Genomic DNA, 26,010 nt, shown 5'->3' with positions numbered 1-26,010 from the left:
CTATGATATTGTATGTCTTTAAAAGACTTGGGATGCTCAAGTGTGTTTTTACATGAATGGTTGTGCTACATTTTTTGTCACTGCTTCTCCTTCTACCCACGGTAGACCCAGAGGAGGCCTTGCAATGTTAGTCATTCTGGATCTGAATTCTAAAGCTGAGAGGGTTTCTTCCAAAATACCCAACATCCTTGATGTCCTCTTAACCTTTCCAAACACGTACAGGTTGCTAATCGTGAATGTTTATAACTCAGTATTGACCAGAGAACTTCAAGATGATATTATGAGCCTTTAAATGTTTCTTGACGATTTCTTTCTTGGCTTGTCAAAATTTAGGACAATTTTGTTGTTGAAAGATTTCAACTTACACCCTTATATGGTTTGCCACAATAGTGGGGGCTCTGACATTTTGTCTTCTCATGCGGACCATGTTCACTTCCAACGTACCCGGCAAGGTGACATGTTAACAATTTGGTTTTAGAGTTTAACTTAATCAACGGATTGACATGGGGGGGTTTCTAGTAGTGATGGTTGGACACCTATGTTCAAGGGGAGTGGCCACATTTAAATCATTGATTATCTTTTGTTTCTATGATCTTATTTTTTCCTCTTGTAAATTTTAAGGTATAATGAGATGTTCGAAGTGATCACAATTCTTTATCAGCTACTTTTCAATGGGATAATTCACATGTGAATGCAGCAAGGTTATTTAAAGAGTCTGTTGTAATATTATACCAAGGCCGGAGGATCAAATGGGCCAAGATCACCCCTGCTAACTTTCTCTCTAATATGGTTGTTACCTATCATTCTGATTTACTTACTTGTCTTAATGAGGATGCCTCCGATATTAAGATCCTGGAAGCTTTCTCTAACATTTTGTAGTGATATTGTGTTTTGACCACGGACTGCGCGTCGCACCACTCTGCACTTGGCTTAGCTGTCCACCGTCACATTAGTGGTCTTCAGTTACGGACTCCATTTTGTCTTTAGCTTAGCCTTAGTTTCACTGCCACATTAACGGTGAGAGTAGTTTTCCGTACAAAACATGTTATGCAACGTGTTTTCTATTGTGCATGTTCTTTTTCTCACCGAAGAGCTAGGGCATAATGTGGAGGAGTCAGTCAGTCAGCACGATAAGGATGTACTAGAATAAAGTTTATGGTACAGCAGGGAAAGGCTTAGGAGAGACACCTTGGGAAACTGGCCAGTTCCAACCTGTTTCTTTCAACCCGGACCTAAAATAGCCAGCATTTTTTAATACTTCTTGCACAGTGGGAGGGGTTTTTCCAGAAAGCCCTTCCCTAGTTTGTTTAAGATATATAAGAGACGCAGGTCAACAATGCGAGATTCAGAGATTTTAGACATAGAATGTCTGATATATTTCCCGTGGGGGTAGAGTTCTCTCTTCCTCGTTTCAGTTGAACGGGGCCATTGACTTGCTGGAAGGAGAAAGATAAAGCACCAGACAGGCCCTACGGTGATGCATTTTTATTATTTACTTTGCATTGTGTATGAATATATATACATTTATCAATATGTGTTTGTATCCTTGAATGTATATATTTGCTGTTTATAGATTGAAGATTCCTTGTACATTGTCTTCCTTCATTGTTGCACATTTTAAAAGTACACTCCGATTATACAGGCCTTCCTTCACGAGCCCTGCAAAAAGATATGATAAATGTCTTCTTCAGATTAAGAGGTGTATTCCAGAGAATCTTTTCGACTCCTTTTCGTAAAGCAAAACACATCTGTATTGCAGTTAAACTGGGCTTTCTAGACGGGGGACTGTAGTATATCCCCCTCACTGTAAACTGTTTGACAAAAAGCGTGCAAGGGCACATAAGGACTTGTTGGTATCCTTGCACAAAAAGCAGCACATCCAAGAGGTGAGGATGACTAGGGCTTCATATGGTTTGGTCTGTAAAGAGCGAAAAAGCGAACTAAAGAGGAAGGCCCAGGAGATCCTACTTGCCGCTAATACTTTGAAGGACAGTGCGGCCTTGTGGAGAGTGAATAACAACCCTCAGTTTAGTTAAAAGCATCTGTCCAACCAGGCACTGCCAGTTACGGCACAAGCTTAGACTGCCCATTTTGAAGCCATTTATAATCACAATAGCCCAATTTCAAACTTCCTCGTGCACTTGGGGGGAGGATAAGAGTCTCACTTTCAAATGGGAGGAGGTGAAATCAACTATTTTAGCCCTTCCCTCATGTAAAGCCTGATGGGGTCCCTGGTATTTGGACAGATTGTTTGTTGATCTCTGGGCTCCTATTCTGACTTTGCACTTTAATGCTGCCACACATAGTGCCCTACCAACATCATGGCAAAAGCAGATGATAGTACCAGTATGTAAATAATAGAATAGAGCAGACACAGCCTGTTATAGACCAATCCTCTTTGGTGAATCCGAGTTGAAAATTATTGGTTGGGCACTGCTGACTGCTTAACGTCCTGGGTGAATAAGCAGAACATTCTGCCAGGTTTGTAATACAGGTTCAGGCCAGAAACTACCGAACAGGGGAACAAGGGCTAGGGAACTATTGAACAGAATCTGAACTTATATCTGTTTATACATAAGTATTCTACTCATTCAGTTCCAGCTCTCTATTAAATTAGCCTGAGGACGCAGGTGTGCCGTTAAGTCTGGAAAGCACAGGTATTTTTCAAGTTGCTGATGACAAGGGGATTTGGAAGGTGGGGGCTTTGGGAGCATATTCATTATATTGGGTTTTACCTTATGTTTAAAACCCATTCCTTGCACTTTCTGCTAATTTTGCACACATTTGATCCGGGTCATGTTGAGTGCCAGATCGCACTGGGACAAACAATGATGTCATTTTGAACAGAATCCTAGCAGTTCAGACCTTGCTCCCTATTTAATGAGCCTGATGACGTGAACGCACATCGGAAGTGCCAAAGGCAAGCCTGTCTGCGTCCAGACAGGGGCCAGGGCCCAGAACCCCTGCCATTTTTTACCTAACTCTGATAGTGTATCAGACAAAGGAACTTCTCTGGATTCTGTTCCCTATATATGTTTAAGAAGGAGTTAAAATAAACATTTTTCACCTTACCTTTGCCTGGGTGCGAAAATCTCATGTTTGCAATTGAACTTGCCTATACTTTTACATTGTCAGGAATTCTCATAGATTGATCACTGGGTACCCCAACTCATTTCTTACAAGCATTATCTGATACTCTACATGAACAATGTATGCAGAAGGCAAACTATCTAGTACTGCGAGATTTTAAGCGTCATCTTGAAAACCCCAAATGCTTAAATGCAAACAGCTTAATCCAAGAGCTAGCGGCCATCCTGTTCACGCAGAGAGTAATGCAGCCCACACATATCCTATTTTTTCAAATATATGTGATTTTAGGGCAAGCACTCCTCTCCCTCTGAGTTGGTGGGATCATCATGATTCCTTTTTACCTTAATAAAATTGGAGGCAAATCTACACCCTTCCAGCCATCTAAGGTATGTTGAAGCTGGGCTATCCTAGACGAAGACAGATGGAATTCTATCCTTTATAGTTATGTTCCCACTTTAACCCTGGGACACACACCAAATACACTCTACATTTGAAGACTGGATAGAAAATGTATTACAGCAAATAACCCCCAAGAGAATCGAGATAAAAGGGTTGTACGCAAGCTCGGACCCTTGGTTAATTAATGAGCTATTAACTTTTTAAAAAATGAATGTAAGAGAAAGGAGAGAATCTGGAGAAAATCCTACGACTCAGCCAGTAAAAAAGGATTCAGTAAAAAAATATCATGATACTATTAGGAAAGCCAGGGCTTCTTTTCTTAGTACAAAGATCAAAAGTCCAACTAATTCAGGAAAATACATTTTTAAAATTGTAAATTCCTTTATGGAACATCCTACTTCTTCAGTTGCTCCAACAGCATCTGAAGCTAGATGCAAAATGCTTGTTTCTTATTTTCCGGAGAAAGTTAATAAAATCTGTGCAACTTTGCCAGAGGTTTTAGCTCACAACCCTTTAGAATTCCCATCACCCCAGTCAGAAGAGGCCATAGTTTTTTTGTCCTCCTTTTCAAAGATCAAAAAAGATAAAATCTAAACATTACTTACATCTATCAAGTCCAGATCTCCTTTGGACTCTGCAACCCTCCAATATCTCCTGAAAGGCGGAATTACTATTTGCCCGGTTTTGGCAAATATAATTAGTCATTCAAAAGATGTGAACTACCACACACACAGAAACATGCCATGCTCAAACCACTTTTAAAGAAAATGTCATTAGATTCTTCACTCCCTGAAACTAACAGACCAATTTCCTTGCTCCCGTTTATCAGTAAAATTGCAGAGAAATCTGTCAACAAAAACCTTTCTTCCTTCCTGGTGGCTCTAGGAATTCTCCTTGATACCCAAACTGGTTTTAGAGCAGGCAACTGCACTGCGGTGGCTCTTTTAACAGTTACTGACAAACTTAAAGCAGTCGTAGACATCAAAGGGTCAGCTGCTGTTATATTTTTGGATCTAAGCGCCCCATTCGATTCGGTGTTTCATTTGACACTCATCAGGAGAAAGGAAAAAGCTGGAATAACCGGTAATTCCCTTAAATGGCTAACCTCATTTCTGAAAAATAGAAGTTTCAGGTTTGAAAGTTATCATTTTATTTGAAGACACTCGCTTTGGACCGCGGGGTGCCACAAGGATCATCTTTGAGCCCCAACCTGTTCAATATCTATGTTCAACCACTGGCAGATATCATAATGCAACATGGATCATCAATGGTATCATATGCTGATGTTACCCAGATAACCATCTCCTTAACACCTATTACAAAAGCCCTTTCCATCCAGTTGAACGCCTGCTTCAGAAATGGCAAAGACTAGATGTCCAGTAATTGTTTGAAACTTAATGTAAACAAGATGGAGGTGTTGGTGGTAAGGATTAATTCCTCCCTTGGCACCAAACTACAATGGTCTAACTTTTTAGATGATCTTCCTCCCCCAAAAAACTGAAATAAAAAGTCTTGGCTTTTGGATCGACTCCCAAGAAACATGGAGAAACTAGCAGCATGCCGCTTTGGGTTACTTAGAACAATTAGAAAGGCACTTAGCTAGCTACCCCCAGGACTCCCGAAGAATACTGCTTTCCCGGCTTGATTATGGCAACTTGGTATACCTGGGGAGCCCCTTGTATGTTTATCAAGCATCTTCAAATCATACAGAAAGCTGCAGCCCGTATTCTCCTAAATATTCCCAAGCACCACTCTGTCTCTTTATCTCTGGCAGAGCTACATTGATTGCCAGTTCTTAGGAGAATCAGATTTAAATCTCTCTGCCGGGCTCATCCAGTGATCCATAACAACAGTTCCCTTGTAATTCTCCTGTAATTCAGAGGCTGTTAACTCCCTACAACCTCAAAAGATCATTACGATCTGCAGAACAGATATTCCTAACTGTATCAAAAATAAAGAAAGCTAGGAGCGGAGGATGTTCATTTGCCTATTTAGCATCCAGGCTTTGGAATTTGTTACCTCTCACTCTGCAAATGACCAAAGACGAAACAAGATTTAGGAAGCTCCTGAAGACCAATCTCTTTTAATGCTTGGTCTGCTTGATCACCATGTGATGGACTTTATATTAGCGCTGGGAGGCCCATCGTGCAGCCATGGTCTTTACAAATCCATAGCATAGCATAATGCAAAGTGGAGGGAGGGGTGCCATTCATCTGGCCTTTATGCACCTCAGCTCGGCATATGATAGAGTTATCAGGGTGAAACTCTGGGCCGTGCTGGAGTCCATCTGGGTCGAGTCTGCACTTGTCACATTTCTGCGCACCTTTGATGACGGGCTCTCGGCCTCTGTTAGATATGGCCCTAACAGGTAATGCACTCCACACTTTTATTTGAAGAAAGAGGTTCACCAGGGTCGCACCTGTCACCCTTTCTTTTTATTCTTTATACTAATCCACTAGAATTCTTTTTAACAGAACAGTGTCAGGACGACTCCAGTGTTGGTGGTCGCTTAGTACCTTCTCTGTTTTATGCCAATGATACTGTTTTGATTGCATGTAGCCCTAAGGGCTTGCAGGGGCTTCTCATCTTTTTATTGGTTTCATAAACAGTTTGGATCTGACGACCAACGGTGCAAAATCTTGCACTATTGTACCAAATCCAGGAATCTTTTGGTCAAGGGACACCACATTGGCAGGGCTGATAATTTTTACTATTTGGCTGTTTTGCTGGATTCTCCCTAAATTGGCTATCACTGAATAAGAACAATGTTATGTCCTTCAATAGGTTCACATATAGTATTGGTGCCTTCTCACAGCGGTTGGGGTGTACCCATATGAAAACTGTTAGTAATATTTTCAAGGCCAAATGTATCACAAAAGCCAGTTTCGGCTGTAAGATCTGTGGGTATACAACAATTACTTCCATCCAAACTGCTGAAAACACATTTTTGAGAGGTCTTCCTGCGAAGTATACCTTCGGAGATTATTCACGAAGAAGTGGGTTTGGGATGTATTTCAGATTTTATACACATTCGTCAGTTGCTACTCTGGCCTTCAGACCAGCGTTGTCATTGTACATTTGATAAGGTAAGCAGATATATGACTTGTACAAGAGGTTTGGGAATAATCTGGTAGTCATGCTCTGTATGGTTTGGACATTAGACAAAATATTTGGAGAGACAACATAAACGAAGTCATCATTCTCAGGGCAGGATTAAATCATTCCCTGCACCATCACCCCAATTGCAGCATGATAGATAGGAGACATTGCTGATTCAACAGAAAGACTGAGGTGGGAAAGGGCAGCTAATCCTCTGGTGTGGAGAGTCACGTGTAAGTCATCTAGGACATCCACAAGCACTTACTCCTTCCCATGAGTGGGACTGAAGCAGGGTTGTGTGGTGTTCGGATGATTTTGCTGTTCGAAGAAGGCAAAACATTACAGCTTGATGGCTCATTAGAGTACCGTAGTAAGGAAAGACAACGTTTCAATTAATGACATAATTATCTCTACGCCAATTAATAAACCATACAGTTGTTGTATAAAAATAGTAAGAAAAGGCAATAGGACGATGGGACCGTTTTTGGAAAAAATACTCCAGTTTCCATTAGGCTTAATGAAGAGGGGCGTGACAACAGCCTGCATCCATGAGAGAGGGAGAAGGCCACTGACAAGCAAGAGACTGCCGATCTTACTGAGGAATGGAGCACATTTACTACTTTTCAGTGGACAATGATTGAGGTGGAGGAAGGCCCTGAGAACTGAGCGAGGAAAAAATCTGTTGGAAGTGGAAAAGAGGGAGTAAAACATGATCTGAGAAAAAGAAGATCCACAGAGAGTGAAGGGGAGTCATCCACACCTAGGGAAGACTGGTCAAAGCAAACTGGTCTTTTCAGTTTTCTCAACCAAGTAATCTAGTGGCTCCTAATAAAAATCTAAAATGCAGCAACAGAAAACATGCTACAGACAGAGATGGTCAGTTCATTTACTATTCTGAATATCTTCTCAGCAAATTTAAATGAGTTAAGGATCTGATTCTGGTACTGCTGGAAGCATGCAGTGCAGTTCTAATTTCTGTTTCATAGAGAAAGTAAAGCAGCTTTCAGCTTGGTGGCTATCGTCGTTCCATGACTATCTTGGACATTGTACAGGTTTCCTTCATGCTGAAAAGATCATCATTAGATTAAGGAGCGTTTTCAAGAGTGTTTCATTTTAGCCTTTTTAGTGGTGCAAATCTGGTCAAGTGAAGTTGTAAAGTAGGAATTGAAAAATGCTTTTCACACTCCAAGATATCATGTCATTTATAATTTGCAAATGTAATAAACATATATTCCCAATTCAAAACCATATCTAAAGACCTGAATCTAAGAGACAAGAGAGCACATAGTTTACATGAAACAAAACATACAGCCAGAAAAGTGAGGCAACTGAGAAATACTGTCATAAACAGGTAGAAGAGCTTTAAGTATGCGCTGAAGAAAACAGCAAGGGGAAAGGATGGCCAGGAAAGTATGGAGGGTCACACACTCACTAAGCAGACACACAGGATCAATAACAGAAATAGGGAAAGCAGGACCAAGAGACAATACTGGAAGGAAATAAAGGTGCAAGATCGAAATGAAATATAGCTAGTCATGGACAAATACAAAAGAAATGACACTGGGAAAACAGGTACAGCGAACTGGTACAAGTGGCAACAAAAAACTAGGACAGATTGTTTAGATAAGAGAAATTCTGTAATTTGCAAATTAAGGTAAATGCTAATCAGACGTTTACTTCCATAACAAAACACACATTCTTTTATTTACCAAGTAAAGTCAGAAAAGTAAAAATATAACAACTTACTACCTTTTGTTGAGGCTAATTAAAGCCCTTCGAAGTGCCAGAATGGGCTCCTTAGCTCTGTAAGAGTTCTGTGTCATTTCTAAACGGGCCAGCCAGTTTAGGGCATCTTTACTGTTGTCAGCCAGTGGCTGCTGTAGCAAGGGTCGGATGCTGTGCTCCAGTTCACACAGCATATGTAATCTAAAAAGAAAGACACACATTTCAGAAGACCAAACCAAAGGTAAATTATTATAAATGACTTGAAACAGTAAATCATATTTTTTACCGAGCAAAGCACCAGGTTGATTGTTTGAATGTGGTGTAATCTAAAGCATGCCCTTTCACATGAAGCATGGACCACACAAGTAGTTGGTATAGAAAGGCATCCACTGAAAAAGAAGTGGCTAGGAGTCTAAAATAATGTCTTTGGGGTCTGGGTTTAGAATGATGGTGCAGGAGCATTTTTGTGAGCTTCTATTTTTTAAGTTTATAAAGGGGTTATTCAGTCAAGAGAAAAAAGTTTTTTACCCAGTCTTACATCACTAAAAATGATCAACAATAAGCATTCTAAAATGATGTTTTATTAAATGATGCATGCTCAGGTTTTGAGATGTACTGTCATCATATACCGACTAACCCTATAAGTTGGGTGTGGAATGGCAAAGACTTTATGACTGGGAATGTGGGAGTGAGACCTGGCTGTCTTAGGAGGTGTTGCTTGGGTTATTTAGTTGCAGGAAGCTGCATTCTTACGTACTCAACTCTACATGCAAGGAGGATTCATGCCCCTAGTGACATCTTTGCAGAATTTTGTCCCAGGTTGGATCTAGTGTTAGCAGGTTACGGACTACAAAGGCATTGCACAGGACGCATTAGTTGACCAGCAGTCCATCAAGCACTGCTTACAAGGAAGTTAAAAGTTTTGCGGACTATTTGGGTGGGCAAAAAAGGATTTTGTTCATCCATGACAAAGGCTGTTATCAGAGTGGCTAGCAAGAATTGGGAAGATATACACACAACAGAAAGGGTGAGCAGCAGATGGGGATGCATGTGAGAGGGGCATGGGAGGATATAACATGTACATTATGACAGCCGAAGGGGCAAGCATTGAACATGTCCTGCACAAGCACGAAACGGTACTCAGCTCAATATTCAGACAAAGGACATACCATTGACGGCATTTCCCCATGTTTGAGAATGTATACGAAAACGGGAATGAATTATAGGAAGGGATCCAGCATTTAAAAACTGACCTTGACATACAAGGGACTGCATTAATCTCTGCACTGCATAATTGTCCATGTCATGCAAATTCAAATAATTTACTAGTCAACAGATATATAAATAGATACTTGTACACTGCCACGACAGAAAGGTGTGAGAGAGGCTTTTGTGTTGCAGGATTCCCATGCTTCAGATGATAATTCTCACCACAAAGATTATCAAATGGAATGTGCAATTAGTCAAGGTGTTAAGCTGAAATGCCATTGAGGGTGGAGTATGAACACGTGAATTTACGACAAAGCCATAAGGAAAGAAGGGTGTTTCAAGGGCAAGTGATCTATGGGAATCAAGTATAAAGTAGCTGCTCCAATTGACTGCAATGTATGAGAGTGGAGTGTGTTGTCATTGTGCCTGTGTTTGTAAGTGAAGCAAGCACACTTAATCATATTGATTGTGAAGTGGATACCACTGATGAAGGGATAAATCTGTTGTTTTTTCAATATGATAGCATAAAAAGGGTACCATATTGCTCGATTAGCATTAAGCGAACAATTTCCATTTTAGGGAATGCTGGGAACATTATTTTAATAGTGCTGTTTCAAATGTGCAACTCTAAGCAGTGTATAACACAAGTGGTGTAAAGCTAGCTCAGATATATATTTCTTGGAAAACCTCTTGTTACAGTGGCAGAAGCATGTAAAGAAAAACGGGTGTATGAGAAATGAAACAAAATATTTGCCTGGCATGACCAGCCTGCGTTGTGAATGATGTTAAATCAATAAGTCAAATTAAGAGGTTATGATGATGGAGTCCAGCAAGGTCCTTTAAAACAAAACAAAAAACCAAGAATGTGAGCGAATGTGTGGAATGAATACGATAAGAAAGGTGAGTCATGGATCGAGAGGTATGCCAATGAATGCAGGGGAGAGGTTAGCAGATAAGCCACAAGAAAGCCCTCAAATGTAATAGAAAAACTAATAAATTCATCAATGTCGTTCTGCCAAATGCTGCAGCGATGGAAAGAAATGGAGTCTCCATTTAGGTTTCACTTGCATAATTTAAAGAGCAACATATGGGTGAGGTGTTCCCTGTTGCCCATTCTCAGTCCAATCAGATTAACCTTTACACTGAGCTGCAAGTAGCATTGACACTTCTTCCATATACAACTACCAAAGAATGTCTACTGGGCTGACATTTGCTTACACATTGCTCGAAGGCTCATGCACCTATTGTTTTGGAGAGTGTAGGGGGCAGCTGTTTCAGGATGATATTTTTGTGTGTGCCGAACATAAGCACTTACACGTACTGTACAATGTGTTGGTAATACTTTTGGATAACAGTGAGACATTACACGAAAAAGAAGTAAACTCCTCAAGTGATACCACTGGGTGTCTCGAACATCGTATTTCAAGGAAGGTTGTCAAGCCTCAACCGTATAGGATTGAGAACAACTTTAACTACATATTAGAAGGTGCATGTTCTATGCAATAATTGATATGGCATTGCCAGCAAGACAGAACCTTCGATCAAACTTTGAAAAGAAAAATGGGGATAAATATGATTGGAATTATAAAGGGTGGAAAGGTTTTGAGGATTTCAGAAAGGGATTTTTTCTGGTCCTGGTTTGTAGTTGTAACAGTTTATTTGACAAGAACAGTGAATACTGATGCCAGTGCTTATGGGTTCATGGCAACATTGTCTCAACTCGCTGGGGACATTTATCATTTGGGACATTTATTGGTACTGCTTTTTTTCCCCCCTCTTCTCTTCAGGCTTCCTTCCCTCTTCTCCTCCCCCCTCTATCCTCCTCATTCCTGCCACTGCATCACTGATGTAGGCTTGTTGTCTTTTGCTCTTTTTCTTCCCATCATGAACCAAGACTGTCTTCTGGAAATGGTAGCGCTTTATTTAGGAATACATGCAAATACAAAAGATTTTAGTACAAATGTGGCTAAGTACCTTAAAATATATAACTGTCTGTAGCCACAGTTCTCTGAAATAATATCAAAGGGAAATTAATGTTTGTATGAAAGTCATACAGTGATTGACTGAGAGGATTTCAGCTGCTCTAGGGGTTCAGGACTTCAGCACCTTGCTGTTAATTCAAAAACTGCAAAGGGTTGATCGTACTAAGTAAAAAAAAGCATATGCTGCAATGCCCACACCATTTCTAATACTGTGCTCATAAGATGTACCTACCTGACAATGTATTCATATCCCCGCTGATAGGATCCTCGTTCAAAGCTTGCTGCTGAGAGAGGTATGATCTGCTCAGCCCGGACCACCTTCAAGGTCTCATAAAAAGCTTCAGTGTCTCGCTTTTTTGCTGCCAGCAACAACTGTCCCAGTCTGACGCTCCATGTAGTAGACTTTTTATCTAGTTTGTTAATAAAAACATTGAGATGACCAGATCCAGGTGTGCATTCATAAACTTTATTACTAGCAAAACAGTTTCAACTAAGGTTAGTTGCTGGAATGTTATTATTAAAGAGAAATATTAAACTGATGTCTTTATTTAAAACTACACTTCCTGTAAAACAGCCCAATGTTGAAATATACACAATGATAATGTAATTTGTTTTCATATAGTCCAATGTTTTACAAACAAACAGTACTCATATAACAGAGCAACACATTCCACGCATACACGGAATGAGTGCGGACGGTCAGGAAAATCACCTACATCACTCCAAAAGGCTGGAACGATATGCTGTTTTACATTAGAGCCGACTGTTCTATTATTAATTCTCGAAAGAAACTGAAGACTTCCAACTACCAGCCAGGCCAGCCTGGACCCGAACCACCAGGATATCAGACCAGGTGATAGTGCACTTTACAAATACTCATAAAGAACAAGTTACTTACCTTCGGTAACTCCTTACCTGGTAAAGACTATATTTAGCTGCAGATTCTTTATCTTGGAATTATACCGACACATAGGACCGGATTCCAACAATCATCATGAGCAGTACCCCGGCGCTCGATAGGTGGCATCATTGGCTTCACATGGTGACATCAACGCCGTCCACACCAGAAGTGATGTTCATGGTTCGTATATAGGCGCCACTCAGGTGTGTTGTCAGTTTCTTTTCACGACTTTCCACACCAGAAGCGCAGAGCCACAAAGAACACTGACCACTGGTATGGAAAACTAGGGCCCTGAAAAAGAAACAGCCCTGTCCCCAGAAATCCTTTTGCAAATCGGGGAGGATGGGTGGGTCAGTAAGGAATCTGCAGTGAGATATAGTCTCTACCAAACAAGGTATTACCGAAGGTAGGTAACGTTTTCATCTGATATAGACTTCTAGATGCAGATTCCTTACCTTAGAATAGATACTCAAAACAATGCCTCCTAGAAACTCGGTTTGCAGACCAGTTTTATACAAGGAAGTCCTGCAGGACTGAACGGGTAAAATGCTCATCCTGACGGATCCGACTGTCCACACAGTAGTATTTTGTAAATGTGTGCAATGTGGCCCACGTTGCTACTTGGCAGATGTACAGGACTGTAATGCGCATGCGAATACAGAGGTTGCACTTTTAGCTCTGGTGGAATGAGCTTGCAAGCCCTCAGGCCATTGCCTCTTGGCCAATGTGTAGCAGATCTTAATACAGAGGACAATCCATCTGTAGATGGTCCACTTCTGCACGACTCGTCCTTTCTTTGCTCTGACATATCCCACAAAGAGTTGGTCGTCCACCTGGAACTCTTGTGCGCGGTCAAGGTAGAACAACAACACACCTTTTGGGTCCAGATGAGGAGTCACTACTCCTCCTTGAGGGGATGTGACTGAGCTTAAAAAGTAGGAAGAGTAATGCATTAGCCTATTTAAAATTGAGTGATCACTTTGGGAAGAAAGGAAGTTCTTGTTCAAAGCACCAGTTTGTCTTGATAGATTTTGAGGTAAGGAGACTTAGATGATGAAGCCTGAAGCTCACTGGTCCTCCAGGCAGATGTTATCATCACAAGAAATGCAGTTTTGAGGGTAAGTAGCCTAAGAGACTAATTATGGAGCGGCTCAGAAGGAGCACACATCAGGACTATCAAAACAAAATTGAGGTCAGATTGAGACATGATAGGGGAAAGCAGGGGACATATGTTGAAGACCCTATTCAAAACAGGGGATTTGAAAAGGGATGGCTGTTCAGGCAACTGAAAAAAGCAGAGGTAGTGGAGAGATAGCCCTTCAGAGTGCCCAGAGCAGAGCAGTTGTTAACTTGGAATGTGAGAGGTCTGTAGGGACCGACAAAGCATAACAGGATCTCTGCGTATCTGAAAAGGTATGGAATCTTGGGTGTTTTTCTCCAGGAGACCCACATCTCGGGGGACCATATTAGATACCTCTGTAGGAGGTGGAGGGGACAGGTATTTGCCACATCTTTTTTTGAATGCGACTGAGGTGCATTAATCTGGGTGGCCCTGGGGGTCCCTTCCAGATCTTCACAGATACAGATCGAAAGGAAGGGCCAGTACGTAATCCTAGAGGGCACACTAGATGCACACGAGGTATGTTTCCTTAACGTCTATGCCCCCAACATAGACAAAGGGGCATTTTTTGGCAAGGTATTGACAGCAGCACAGGTCTCGCTGGACAGAGAGGTGATCTTGGCTGGAGATTTTAATTGTGTCTTGGATGGATACATGTTTAGTTCACCACCGAAACTAGGGTCGAAGCCCCGCATGACACTGGCCCTAACCCAAATGATTTCAGGCCCAGGATTCACTGATATCTGGCGACAACGCAATACACACACGCCTACTCATGTCATACTCTAGCAACCTATAAATATAGCCGACTGGACTATATTTTGTACAGAAGGAGCAGCTCATGGAATGTACAATATTTAGCACAATATATTTCAGACTACTCCCCCTTGCTGCTTACCTATACCCTAAACGCATGGAGTCGAAGATCTTGTTGGAAGACTGCACCCCAACACTTTAACGGACCAGGCGTACCCTTGCAAACACCATAACAGACTATTTTAACCATAACTGGGAAAGCACTGACAGTAGGGCGACGGAGTGGGAAGCCATGAAAGTAGTGCTCCATGGGGTATGCATGGCCTCCTCCAAACTTTAGAGGGTGACCTGACTCGCCAAGAAGCAACATTGGAGAAGCTGGAGGCGACACAAGCTACAGATATGGCAGCCATAGGGGAGTGGGACAGACAGCAACAGAGGGTCTGTGAGATATGAGACCCACTGGAGAAACACATTCGCCACACGAGTAGGAGACAATGGTATATGGAGGGGGAAAAGGCGGATCGCCTTCTAGCCTGATTAATCCGGTCGGAAAATGCACACACACTAATATTCACTATCCGAAACGTGCAGGGACAAGTAGTGCATACTCAAAAAGCCATTATTAAAGCCTTTGAAGCTCATATTCAAGCCTTATACGCCGCTTCACAAGGGCAGCTTGAGTTGCACAGCCTCTCTGATTATATGGGGGGGGCTTGGGACTTCCGACCCTGTCCTCTGGGGAACGCGACCTCGTAGGTGCCCCTATGTCCCACCGAGAGCTAATGGAGGCGATAACGGGCCTGAAGAAGGCCAAAGCTTGGGTGGGGATGGATTCCCTGGAGAATTTTACAAAATGTTCTCAGGTACTTTGACAGAAAAACTATTGCATAAATATGATGAGGCCATCTGGGGAGGACGCCTCCGCCCTCTATACACAAGGCTTAAGGTGTGCTTATTCCAAAACCTGGCAGGGAATCCCTACAGCCGGGTTCCTACCGCCCAATCTCAATGGTTAATGTGGATTAAAAGAAATCCTTAGCCACGTATTAGTGACAAGGCTACTGCCCTATCTCTCCTGTTTGGTCCACACAGACCAGTTGGGATTTATCCCACACAGGAACACGCTGCACAATATACGGCGGCTGATGCACATTATGCATGCCCCTGAATTAAAAGATGATCCCTATGACCTGGCCTTCTTAGATATAGAGTAGGCATTTGACTCACTATGATGGCAATATGTCTGGCAAGTTCTGGACACAATGGGTATATGCCAAACCTTTATTAGGTGGGTCAAGCTGCTGCATAATGCCCGACGGCCAGGTTACGCACAGGATGCCACATATCATCCGCAATCCACCTACAAAGGGGTACACGTCAGGGATGCTACCTATTGCCCATGATTTTTGCCCTGGCACTGGAACAGTTGGCGTTCTGTCCACGTCAGATACTGCCAGGGTGGGCTGTGACTGTTGGGGCCACGGTTCATGTGGTTTCCCTCTACACAGACAACGCAATGCTTTCCTTTCTCCGACCGGATATTTCTGCCCCTTTGATGTTGAGGTCTCAGAATGCTCTGGTCTTGGATCCATGCCACTAAGTCGGTACTCTTTCCCCTGGGGTGCCTGAAAGACTTTCCGTCAGGGCACTTGCCGAATACGGGCCTTCCATGACAAGTGGACAGTGTTAAATATATTGCGGATTCATAGTGCACATGGGGACCAACAAACGCACCAATTACATTTTGGCTGGGTTGTGGAGAGCCTACGTCCTTCAATTGCCTTTTTGAACACATTGAAACTTTCACGGATAGGGAAAATTGCCCTCATGAAAACGTTTTTTTCTACCTCGTGGCTATACCCCATGCAAGGGGTTATGTATGAAATTCCACATCAAGTGTTCCGAGGGATTTATCGTCTACTACTAGACCACCCTTTGGATGGGAAATGGTGCAAGATTAGCTTACAGACCTTAAAGAAGGAATGGGAACGGGGAGGTATGGAAGTCCTGGATCTGGAGCTCTATAACCACCTCCAGCATGCTATACACTGGCTACACACAGATCCCAACTGGGAGAGGCCATTGTTGGAGGGTACCTAAACAGGATACCAATAGGGAGCTCTTTTGATTAGAGGTAGAAATCTGCCCACCAACATTCCTCACCTGATCCACCTAATGGGAGAGGACGATTCGGAGGGTGATTGGACATTCTCCCTATGCCCCTGATCTGAACCTGTGGATTATTCATCCCTTTGAGCAGATAGCCCGTACAATGGAGACTGAAAAGTGGCAGGAGGAGGGGTGTCTTATGCTCTCGGATCTATATCGGGACGGTTGTTTCATCACAATGCATGCCACCATACAGACCTTTGAACTGGGCCCTGTGCAATTTCTCCAATATGCCAAAATTTCCACAATGGCCCGACAGCTCAGGCACACGTTCCCAAAAGAGCCCAAGCCCACACAGACACTATTGACTATGCTCTCAATGGCTTGAGGCCGTAAACTAATAACTTATCGCTATCAGGCTCTGAGGTGTGCCCCCCCTCCCCCTTCTGTTAAAAGACAACTGACAACAGGTTTGTGGGGAACCCTTTTCGTCAAAAGACTCACAAAAAAATACATGTGGAGGTATGCACCGTGGTCCTGTGCGAGATTTAAGCTTATACAATACTACATGATACACATGGCATACCTCTCACCTAAGCGCCTTCACACTATATACCCAGATAGGTCGCAGAGCTGTGCTCGATGTTGGACAGCAACAGCTGTACAGATGGTCTGGCATTACCAAATTGTAAAGGAATACTGGACTACTGTTTTAGAACTCATTGAACATTCGTCGGGCTGGATCATCTGCCGTCCAATCAATAAATGTATTTTGGACCTTCTCCCTGATAACCCTAAAAAGAAGCTGAGTAAACGTTTTGCCATGCTGGGACTGGTGGTAGCCAAACACCGGATTGCTATTGGGTGGCTGAGTACTAAAGCTCTTGCATTAACATACTGGAAAAGAGACATGCTAGAACGGGCTGGCGCCGAAGAGGCACACATGCGGAGATCTATGAGAGATGAAAGGGCTGGGGCAGATCTAATCGCCTGGAGTGCTACGACCCAAACCTTAATAGACAGTGAGGAGGGAGGTCACTTGGACCCACAGTCCTCTGCGCATTGAGGGAGGGGGAGAAAGGTGCAGAGAGGGAAAGTGTTGAGGTCTCCCTCCTATGCATATACAGGGAGTGCAGAATTATTAGGCAAATGAGTATTTTGACCACATCATCCTCTTTATGCATGTTGTCTTACTCCAAGCTGTATAGGCTCGAAAGCCTACTACCAATTAAGCATATTAGGTGATGTGCATCTCTGTAATGAGAAGGGGTGTGGTCTAATGACATCAACACCCTATATCAGGTGTGCATAATTATTAGGCAACTTCCTTTCCTTTGGCAAAATGGGTCAAAAGAAGGACTTGACAGGCTCAGAAAAGTCAAAAATAGTGAGATATCTTGCAGAGGGATGCAGCACTCTTAAAATTGCAAAGCTTCTGAAGCGTGATCATCGAACAATCAAGCGTTTCATTCAAAATAGTCAACAGGGTCGCAAGAAGCGTGTGGAAAAACCAAGGCGCAAATTAACTGCCCATGAACTGAGAAAAGTCAAGCGTGCAGCTGCCACGATGCCACTTGCCACCAGTTTGGCCATATTTCAGAGCTGCAACATCACTGGAGTGCCCAAAAGCACAAGGTGTGCAATACTCAGAGACATGGCCAAGGTAAGAAAGGCTGAAAGACGACCACCACTGAACAAGACACACAAGCTGAAACGTCAAGACTGGGCCAAGAAATATCTCAAGACTGATTTTCCTAAGGTTTTATGGACTGATGAAATGAGAGTGAGTCTTGATGGGCCAGATGGATGGGCCCGTGGCTGGATTGGTAAAGGGCAGAGAGCTCCAGTCCGACTCAGACGCCAGCAAGGTGGAGGTGGAGTACTGGTTTGGGCTGGTATCATCAAAGATGAGCTTGTGGGGCCTTTTCGGGTTGAGGATGGAGTCAAGCTCAACTCCCAGTCCTACTGCCAGTTCCTGGAAGACACCTTCTTCAAGCAGTGGTACAGGAAGAAGTCTGCATCCTTCAAGAAAAACATGATTTTCATGCAGGACAATGCTCCATCACACGCGTCCAAGTACTCCACAGAGTGGCTGGCAAGAAAGGGTATAAAAGAAGGAAATCTAATGACATGGCCTCCTTGTTCACCTGATCTGAACCCCATTGAGAACCTGTGGTCCATCATCAAATGTGAGATTTACAAGGAGGGAAAACAGTACACCTCTCTGAACAGTGTCTGGGAGGCTGTGGTTGCTGCTGCACGCAATGTTGATGGTGAACAGATCAAAACACTGACAGAATCCATGGATGGCAGGCTTTTGAGTGTCCTTGCAAAGAAAGGTGGCTATATTGGTCACTGATTTGTTTTTGTTTTGTTTTTGAATGTCAGAAATGTATATTTGTGAATGTTGAGATGTTATATTGGTTTCACTGGTAATAAATAATTGAAATGGGTATATATTTTTTTTTGTTAAGTTGCCTAATAATTATGCACAGTAATAGTCACCTGCACACACAGATATCCCCCTAACATAGCTAAAACTAAAAACAAACTAAAAACTACTTCCAAAAATGTCAGCTTTGATATTAATGAGTTTTTTGGGATCATTGAGAACATGGTTGTTGTTCAATAATAAAATTAATCCTCAAAAATACAACTTGCCTAATAATTCTGCACTCCCTGTATATCTACCTCCCCACATGCGGGGATCTTTCTGGGACAAGGCCACTGCGGGTGGTTGACTCACGAAGACCTGCTAACTAATATATAGTTCTCACATGAGGCTTGGAAGCATGTGTCGGAGGGCGAGGGAGGGTTGTTGAAATTCACTTGATACTAATATAAATGTGAAAATTTGAGAAGCAGAAATACAGTGATGCTTATGTTTATGCGCGAATGGTAATAAAAAAATGCTTTAAAAAACTAATTTCAATTGAGAGGGTACTGTGAGGCCCAGTGGTTAGGACTTGCACTATGGATCAACAGGTTCCTGGAGCAGTGTCCCCTCTCACACGTCATCCTGCCAACTCTTGATTAAGTCTCCTCGTTTTCTTACTCCTTGGAAAAATTTGTAGTTATGAGTTGGCACTTACAGACCAGCAAATTATATGTTAGCCATGGAAGATAAGAGTACCACAATTTTTCCAATTTATTAAGCATGAGTATTTTTAATGCCACTTGTTTTATTTGACAAGATCCTTCAATTTAAGGAGTCCAAGAATAACATTAGCTACTTCTAACAGACTGGCAATAATATTTGTTATTGTTTTTCAGTTTATGTACTAAAGTTGCAGTTAAGGCCATTTAAAACATTTATCAATACAGTTTCATCCTCAGTGAAGTTACATTTTTGACTAGAGAAACTGTTTAATTAAGGGATATTGTAAAGTACCCTTTTTTTGGATGGTCACCCACCACTTCTTGCTGCTTAGTTTTTTAACCAGTTAGTATATTGAGGCCTGCTAACCAGACCTCAGTACTTATGCTCTTTCCCTTAAACTGTATATATCGAGTTGCATAGGCCAATGGACAAGGACTTTACCACCCCTGTTGGTCCCTAGTAATTGATACAAATGGTACCCAGGACCCGGGTGGTAAAGGGGTCTCCATGGCAACAGTACTGATTGTGCCACTATGTGTGACCCGAGTAAAAGTGAGACTGAAGAGCTGCCAGGTCAGCCTACACAAGCAGCCTGCTGATCGACTGTGACTCTGCCTACACCAAGTGCAGGCAGAGTTTCCTTTATTGCCCACAGACAGGTCAGCAGTCCCTAAGCCAGGCCTCCTATAGCCCAAGAGGCAGGGTGCACTGTTCTATGATTGAGGACATATGTGCATGAGCACCTATTAGCCAGAGCTGGCATTCAAAAGTTAATGCTGTCACAAGTAACCAGCGGTCCACAGGATAACATGGGCTGGCACCTGGGCAATTACTAGATGTCCAGCTCCGAGATGGTCCTGAGGATTCCCCCGTGTTTGGTATCAAATGCCTTGATATTTAACCCTGAGCACAATGCTCAGGATTAATTAGCCTGTGCCCTGGTGGCACCCTTAGCCGTTTGGTTCTGGTCTACATGATTATGTTGTTACTCTTCTTGTATATAGGGACCACCTGTGGACATGTAGCCCTTCTATAAGGGCATCCATGTTTCCCATGAGAGAGGTTCTGCCGGTTTGGCGAGAACCGGTGACGGATGACGCTGGCTAAGTTATTACCGCAGGGCATTTTCAACAAATGTGGGTACACACCCCATGGAAAAGATCTGAAACATATACCCTAAAAGCCGCCTTACCTGACCCCCGTAAGAACCCTGCAGGATATTATAAAGAATTGCAACAAATTCTTGAATCATGTACTATGACGTTGTCCGTTATTGACATGTTAATGGCAGCAGTAGTCCCGCAGGAAGTCTGGTCAAAAATACGGAGGCACGACCATGCTGAACTAGGGGAACGTGGGACCAATTGCAAGCAGCAGAAAGAGACAGGGTTGGGGGAGCGAAACCAGACCCACTTATTCTGGCTCTCCCACTGCGTATTTTGGATTTAATGAAGACCATACTTGCACCACACAGGATAAATTGGGATAAATTGGCCGCCTGTAAACAGAAAAAGGAGGGTGTTTCAGACTTTTATACAAGGTTTGAGGGTGTCTTTTCTGATTGCAGCGGCCAAGACATGACTACTGAAGGGGGGGTAAGACTCTTTGTTGACAAATTTGTGGACAATTTATTACCAGACATAAAGGGAAAATTGAAATTGTGTGAAAGTACGTGGCCAGTCTCTACTGCCACTGGAATACTGACAATGGCCCAATATTATGAGAACAGGGAGATAGAAGAACAAGAAAAGAACGAGAAAAAAATGAAGGAGTTGAAAACAAAGGTGTTATTTCAGCAGGCCAACCCTCAGCCCCGTCAACAGCAGTCCAGATCAAGGTCACAAGGACCTCCCAATGACAGAAGGCAGTCCCAACGCCCTCGCCGTTCTTCCCTCTCCTACAATCAGTGTGCCTATTGCAAGCAGGAGGGCCACTGAAAGAATGACTGCCCCAATAAGGACAACTCCACAGGCCGCCCCATGCCCCCCCCGCAATAGGGCTACAGACCACGCAGTAGGTCTGGTCCTGCAGACAGACCCCGCCAGCAGACCCCTTCACGGTCCCACAGTACCCCCCGCCCGAATTATTTTGATGCTTCATCCCAGCGTCAATATTTTAATGATGACTATGATGCGTATGAAGGTCAGGGGTCCTCCTTTGACTAGGACAGCCTTCGACAGAGGGGGGTGGGACCAGTCTTTATTCCGGTTAGGCAGAATGGCCCTCATGTTGAGGTACAATTAGACAGTACTCCACATGATTTTTTGGTAGATACTGGGGCCACCAAAAGTTCTGTTAAACAGGAAGAGGTCCAAGGGGTCCCTCTGTCTGGCAATATTAACGTCTCTATGGGTTTTTCTGGTGTTCCGGTGGCTAACCCCGTCTCCCAGCCGCTGCATGTTGCTATAGGTCCTTACACCATTAGCTCCCCTCTCATTCTTACTTCGGCCTGTAGTGAGAATTTATTGGGTTTGGACTTATTAAAGAAATTGTACGCCACCATTTATTGCTCTCCGGATGGAGTTCATGTCACTCTAGGTCCAAATATTTCCCCGTCACAATTTTTGTCAAAACCACTTCCACCCGAACTTCGATATGCCAGACATTTTATGGGCCACACATAAGGACGATGTTGGATGTCTGGACATACCACTGTATGTCATACGCTTGAAAGCCAATGCCAAATTGCCTCGTCTTCCCCAATACAAATTATCCCAACTCATTGAACAACAACTCAAAAATATTGTGACCCAGTTGATTGATTTGGGTGTCATTGAAGAAACGCGTGGTAATGATTGTAACAGTCCTGTCCTTCCTGTTCATAAAAAATTATCGGATGGCACCGTGTCTCCAGGACTCCGATTTGTTATTGATTTACGAGCGGTCAATAAGATTGTAATACCCCAGTTCCCTGTTGTTCCTGACATTACGACATTATTAACAATGATACCTGCCTCCGCTACTTGGTTCTCTGTTATCGATCTTAAGAATGCATTCTTTAGCATTCCCATTCATCCAGATAGTAGACACATCTTTGGGTTTTCACTGGGTGGTCGCAGTTTCCGGTTCTGTCGCGCTCCACAAGGCTATACTGAATCGCCTAGCATTTTTAGCCAGGCCCTCAAGGGTCAATTAGATGCCCTTGTTTTTCCTTGCTCCTCGACGCTGGTTCAATATGTGGATGACCTTTTAATAGCATCCACTTCAGAACAAAATTGTCAAACAGATACTGTAGCCTTATTGAAACATTTAGCACACCATCACCATAAGGTCTCCCTCTCCAAATTGCAATATTGTAAACAGGAGGTTATATACCTAGGACGCCTCCTGTCTAAGGAGGGACGTACGTTAACGGCTGAGAGAATACAAGCTATGCGAGACATACCGGTTCCAAGGACACAGAGCGACGTTAGGGCCTTTATAGGTATTACCTCCTTCTGTCGTCAATGGATTCCTAATTATTCTCTTTTGATAAAACCATTTTTGCATCTCACCCACAAAGATTGTCCTGAAAAGATTGAATGAAATGATGATTTTCATTCTGGTTTTGATGAATTGAAAAATACACTCTGCACAGCACCTGTACTGGGTACGCCTGATTATCGCAAAGATTTTCAGTTATATGTGAGCGAGAGAAATGGATGTTCACTATCAGTGTTAACCCAAGAGCATGGCGGAAAACAACGCCCCTGTGCTTTTCGGCCCTACTGGATCCAGTGGCCCGTGCACTCCCGAGCTGTCTACGGGCAGTAGCCGCTGCAGCGGTCGCAGTGCGCCAGTCGGCCGGGCTAGTCATGGATTCACCCCTCACCCTGTTGGTCCCACACACTGTTGACGCACTATTAAACAAAACAAAAACACAGCATCTTACTAATGCACGATTAACTACTTATGAACTGACACTTTTAGCTAGTTATATAACATTAAAAAGGTGCAACACGCTCAATCCTGCCACTTTAATGCCAATTACTGAAAAAACTGAAGATTCTTATGATGACATACATGACTGCATTCTCCGGACGGAGGATGAAACAAAAGGGAGAGTGGACTTACAGGACACTCCACTGAAAGACCCTGATGGCATATTATACGTAGATGGCTCATGCATTAAGCTACCCGATGGCACTACCTCTGCAGCCTATGCAGTTACAACAGCTACCACTGTAGTTGAAACAGCTAGAATACCACATAACTCTGCTCAGGCCGCAGAATTAATAGCTCTAACACGAGCCTGTGAGTTAAGTAAAGGGCTTAATGTGAATGTTTACACGGATAGTCAGTATGCATTTGGCGTAGCACACAATTTTGGTCGCTTGTGGGCAGAACGAGGATTCCTCACTTCACATGGGACACGTATTCAACATGGGACCCTTATAACTAACTTACTTTCTGCCCTGGCGTTGCCCAAAACAATGGCTATCATGAAGTGTAGTGCACACAAAAAGGTGACAGATGAAACTGGACGGGGCAACGCCCTAGCCGATCAGACAGCAAAAGATACAGCGTATGCAAAGACAGGACACATGTATGTGGTAGATAGTACAGAGAAGGTTCGTCCCCATGAAATATTTGGGAACACGGTAGAGAGTGTCAGGAAGATACAGGATGAGGCAACTGAACAGAGTGAGAAAGGAATGGGAAGAAGGGAAGGCCAAGTTAGATGAAAATACGCTGTGCTGGACAGATCTGTCACAGAGGGAAAGATGGATGTTACCCGATGCATTCGTTCTGCCAGTAGTGACTATGGACCATGGTCCTGCACACGTTAGTGCGAAAAGCATTTGTGATTTGCTTGATCCGGTTTGGTCTAATAAAAATATCAGAAGAGTAGCTGACCAACTGGTTCAATCCTGCATGATTTGTTTACAACATAACATAGGGAAGGGTGCCTCAGTCCCCGCTGGGCATTTTTCACCACCAACGTATCCCTTTGAAGTACTACAAATGGATTATATTGAGATGGAAAGGTGTAACAACTTGAAATATGTCTTAGTAGTGGTATGTATGTTTAGTAAGTGGGTAGAAGCCTACCCTACTACAGATAATACTGCCCTTACCACCGCAAAGGTACTTCTGAAGGAGTTCTTCCCACGGTTTGGGGTCCCAAGGTGTGTCTGGTCAGATAATGGGAGTCATTTTGTAGGGCAGGTGATGAAAAGGGTGTGTGAAGGGTTGGGCCTCCGCCAGAAGTTTCATGCAGCTAACCACCCCCAGTCAGCAGGACTAGTTGAAAAATATAATGGCACACTTAAATTGAAGATGTCAAAAATATGCGCAGAACGCGGTATACGGTGGCCGGACGCACTGCCCCTGGCTTTAATGTCTGTCAGGATGACTCCTCACTCTAGATCAGGGTTGTCACCCCAGGAGATAGTGATGGGTAGGCCAGCAAATGTCTGGGGGGTCCCTCGACCTCACAAGTACTCAGAACTAGAACATCCTGTTTTGATGGACTATTTAAATGAACTCACTAATTCTTTGCGTTCTATTCACCAACAGGTGCGTGAAGCACTCCCATCTGTATCCACTGATCCAGGCCACAAGATACTACCTGGAGACTGGGGCCTCGCAAAGAATTTCCAGCGGAAAAAGAGTCTCGAACCTCGATGGAAAGGTCCGCGACAAGTCCTCCTTGCTACTCGAACAGCAGTTAAAGTCGAAGGAGCTAAGAATTGGATACATGCATCCCACTGTAAGAAAGTACCCCTACTCGTACCCTCTGATGAAATAAAAAGTGGTGACCACCCGACTACTGAGGACCATTTCAGCAACACTACGCAGAGTGATAAAAAACAGAACGACAGTGTGCTGCAGGAGGTGCCCTCAGATTTTGGTCACACCGAACAATTGTTTCCTGACCATACCATACCACAGTCCACAAGATACAATTTCCGCCCACGAAAATAAGAAAATGAACAATGAACTGATTGCTTGTCCCCTGTATTAAGTCTGACGATAGCTGCAGGGCCGTGATTTTGACTGTCGGGGCGGACCAGAGTGTGTCAATAGGACTGCTGGAATCACCCCACAGTGAAGCAACCACCAGTCACGGGCAGCACCTAGGTTGGACTGAACTGCTAGTGGGACAAGCAATAAAGAGAAATGGGTGTTATAGAAAAAGACAAGAGGAAAAAGAAGAAAATAAGTAATTTAAAAAGACTATTAGGCCCACGTATCGCTTGTCTCACCATAACAATACTATTTTTGGTACTTCTGTCCTGCATTGGGAGGGTAATACATGATTCTGACTCAGAGGTCTCACCAACTACGCCACTGCCTCCATAACACAGCCATGTTTCCTTACCACCCCATGAGGAAGGACGACGTAAGGAATATGAAAACAATACCTTCATATCTATCTTACATCAACATCAGCTGGCTGTAAATAGAACAAATTGTTGGATATGTGGCTTGCTACCGGGTTCCGTGCAAAGAAGGTTGCATATGATAGCTTCCACAATACACCAAGACGAAGGAACATGGTCCTTGACCGACTGGTTTTGGGGCTTGATTTCCC

The 26,010-nt window shown here is 43.2% G+C and overlaps 1 protein-coding gene across 2 annotated transcripts in view; it reads right to left on the bottom strand.

Moving 5' to 3' along the window:
* ATR (ATR serine/threonine kinase) overlaps positions 1 to 26,010 on the bottom strand; it is a 488,241-nt gene that overhangs the window by 124,672 nt on the left and 337,559 nt on the right. For both annotated transcript variants that reach the window (XM_069213920.1, XM_069213921.1), the window contains exons 32-33: positions 11,737 to 11,914; positions 8,338 to 8,514 (exon numbers count right to left, since the gene is read on the bottom strand). In XM_069213920.1, coding sequence (XP_069070021.1) covers positions 8,338 to 8,514; positions 11,737 to 11,914 — 355 coding nt within the window. The remainder of the gene's footprint in view (positions 1 to 8,337; positions 8,515 to 11,736; positions 11,915 to 26,010) is intronic.

The sequence above is a fragment of the Pleurodeles waltl genome, chromosome 11 (assembly GCF_031143425.1).
Source record: "Pleurodeles waltl isolate 20211129_DDA chromosome 11, aPleWal1.hap1.20221129, whole genome shotgun sequence".
In the NCBI taxonomy this organism is placed as follows: domain Eukaryota; kingdom Metazoa; phylum Chordata; class Amphibia; order Caudata; family Salamandridae; genus Pleurodeles; species Pleurodeles waltl.
This window is presented reverse-complemented; position numbering and strand designations above follow the sequence as displayed.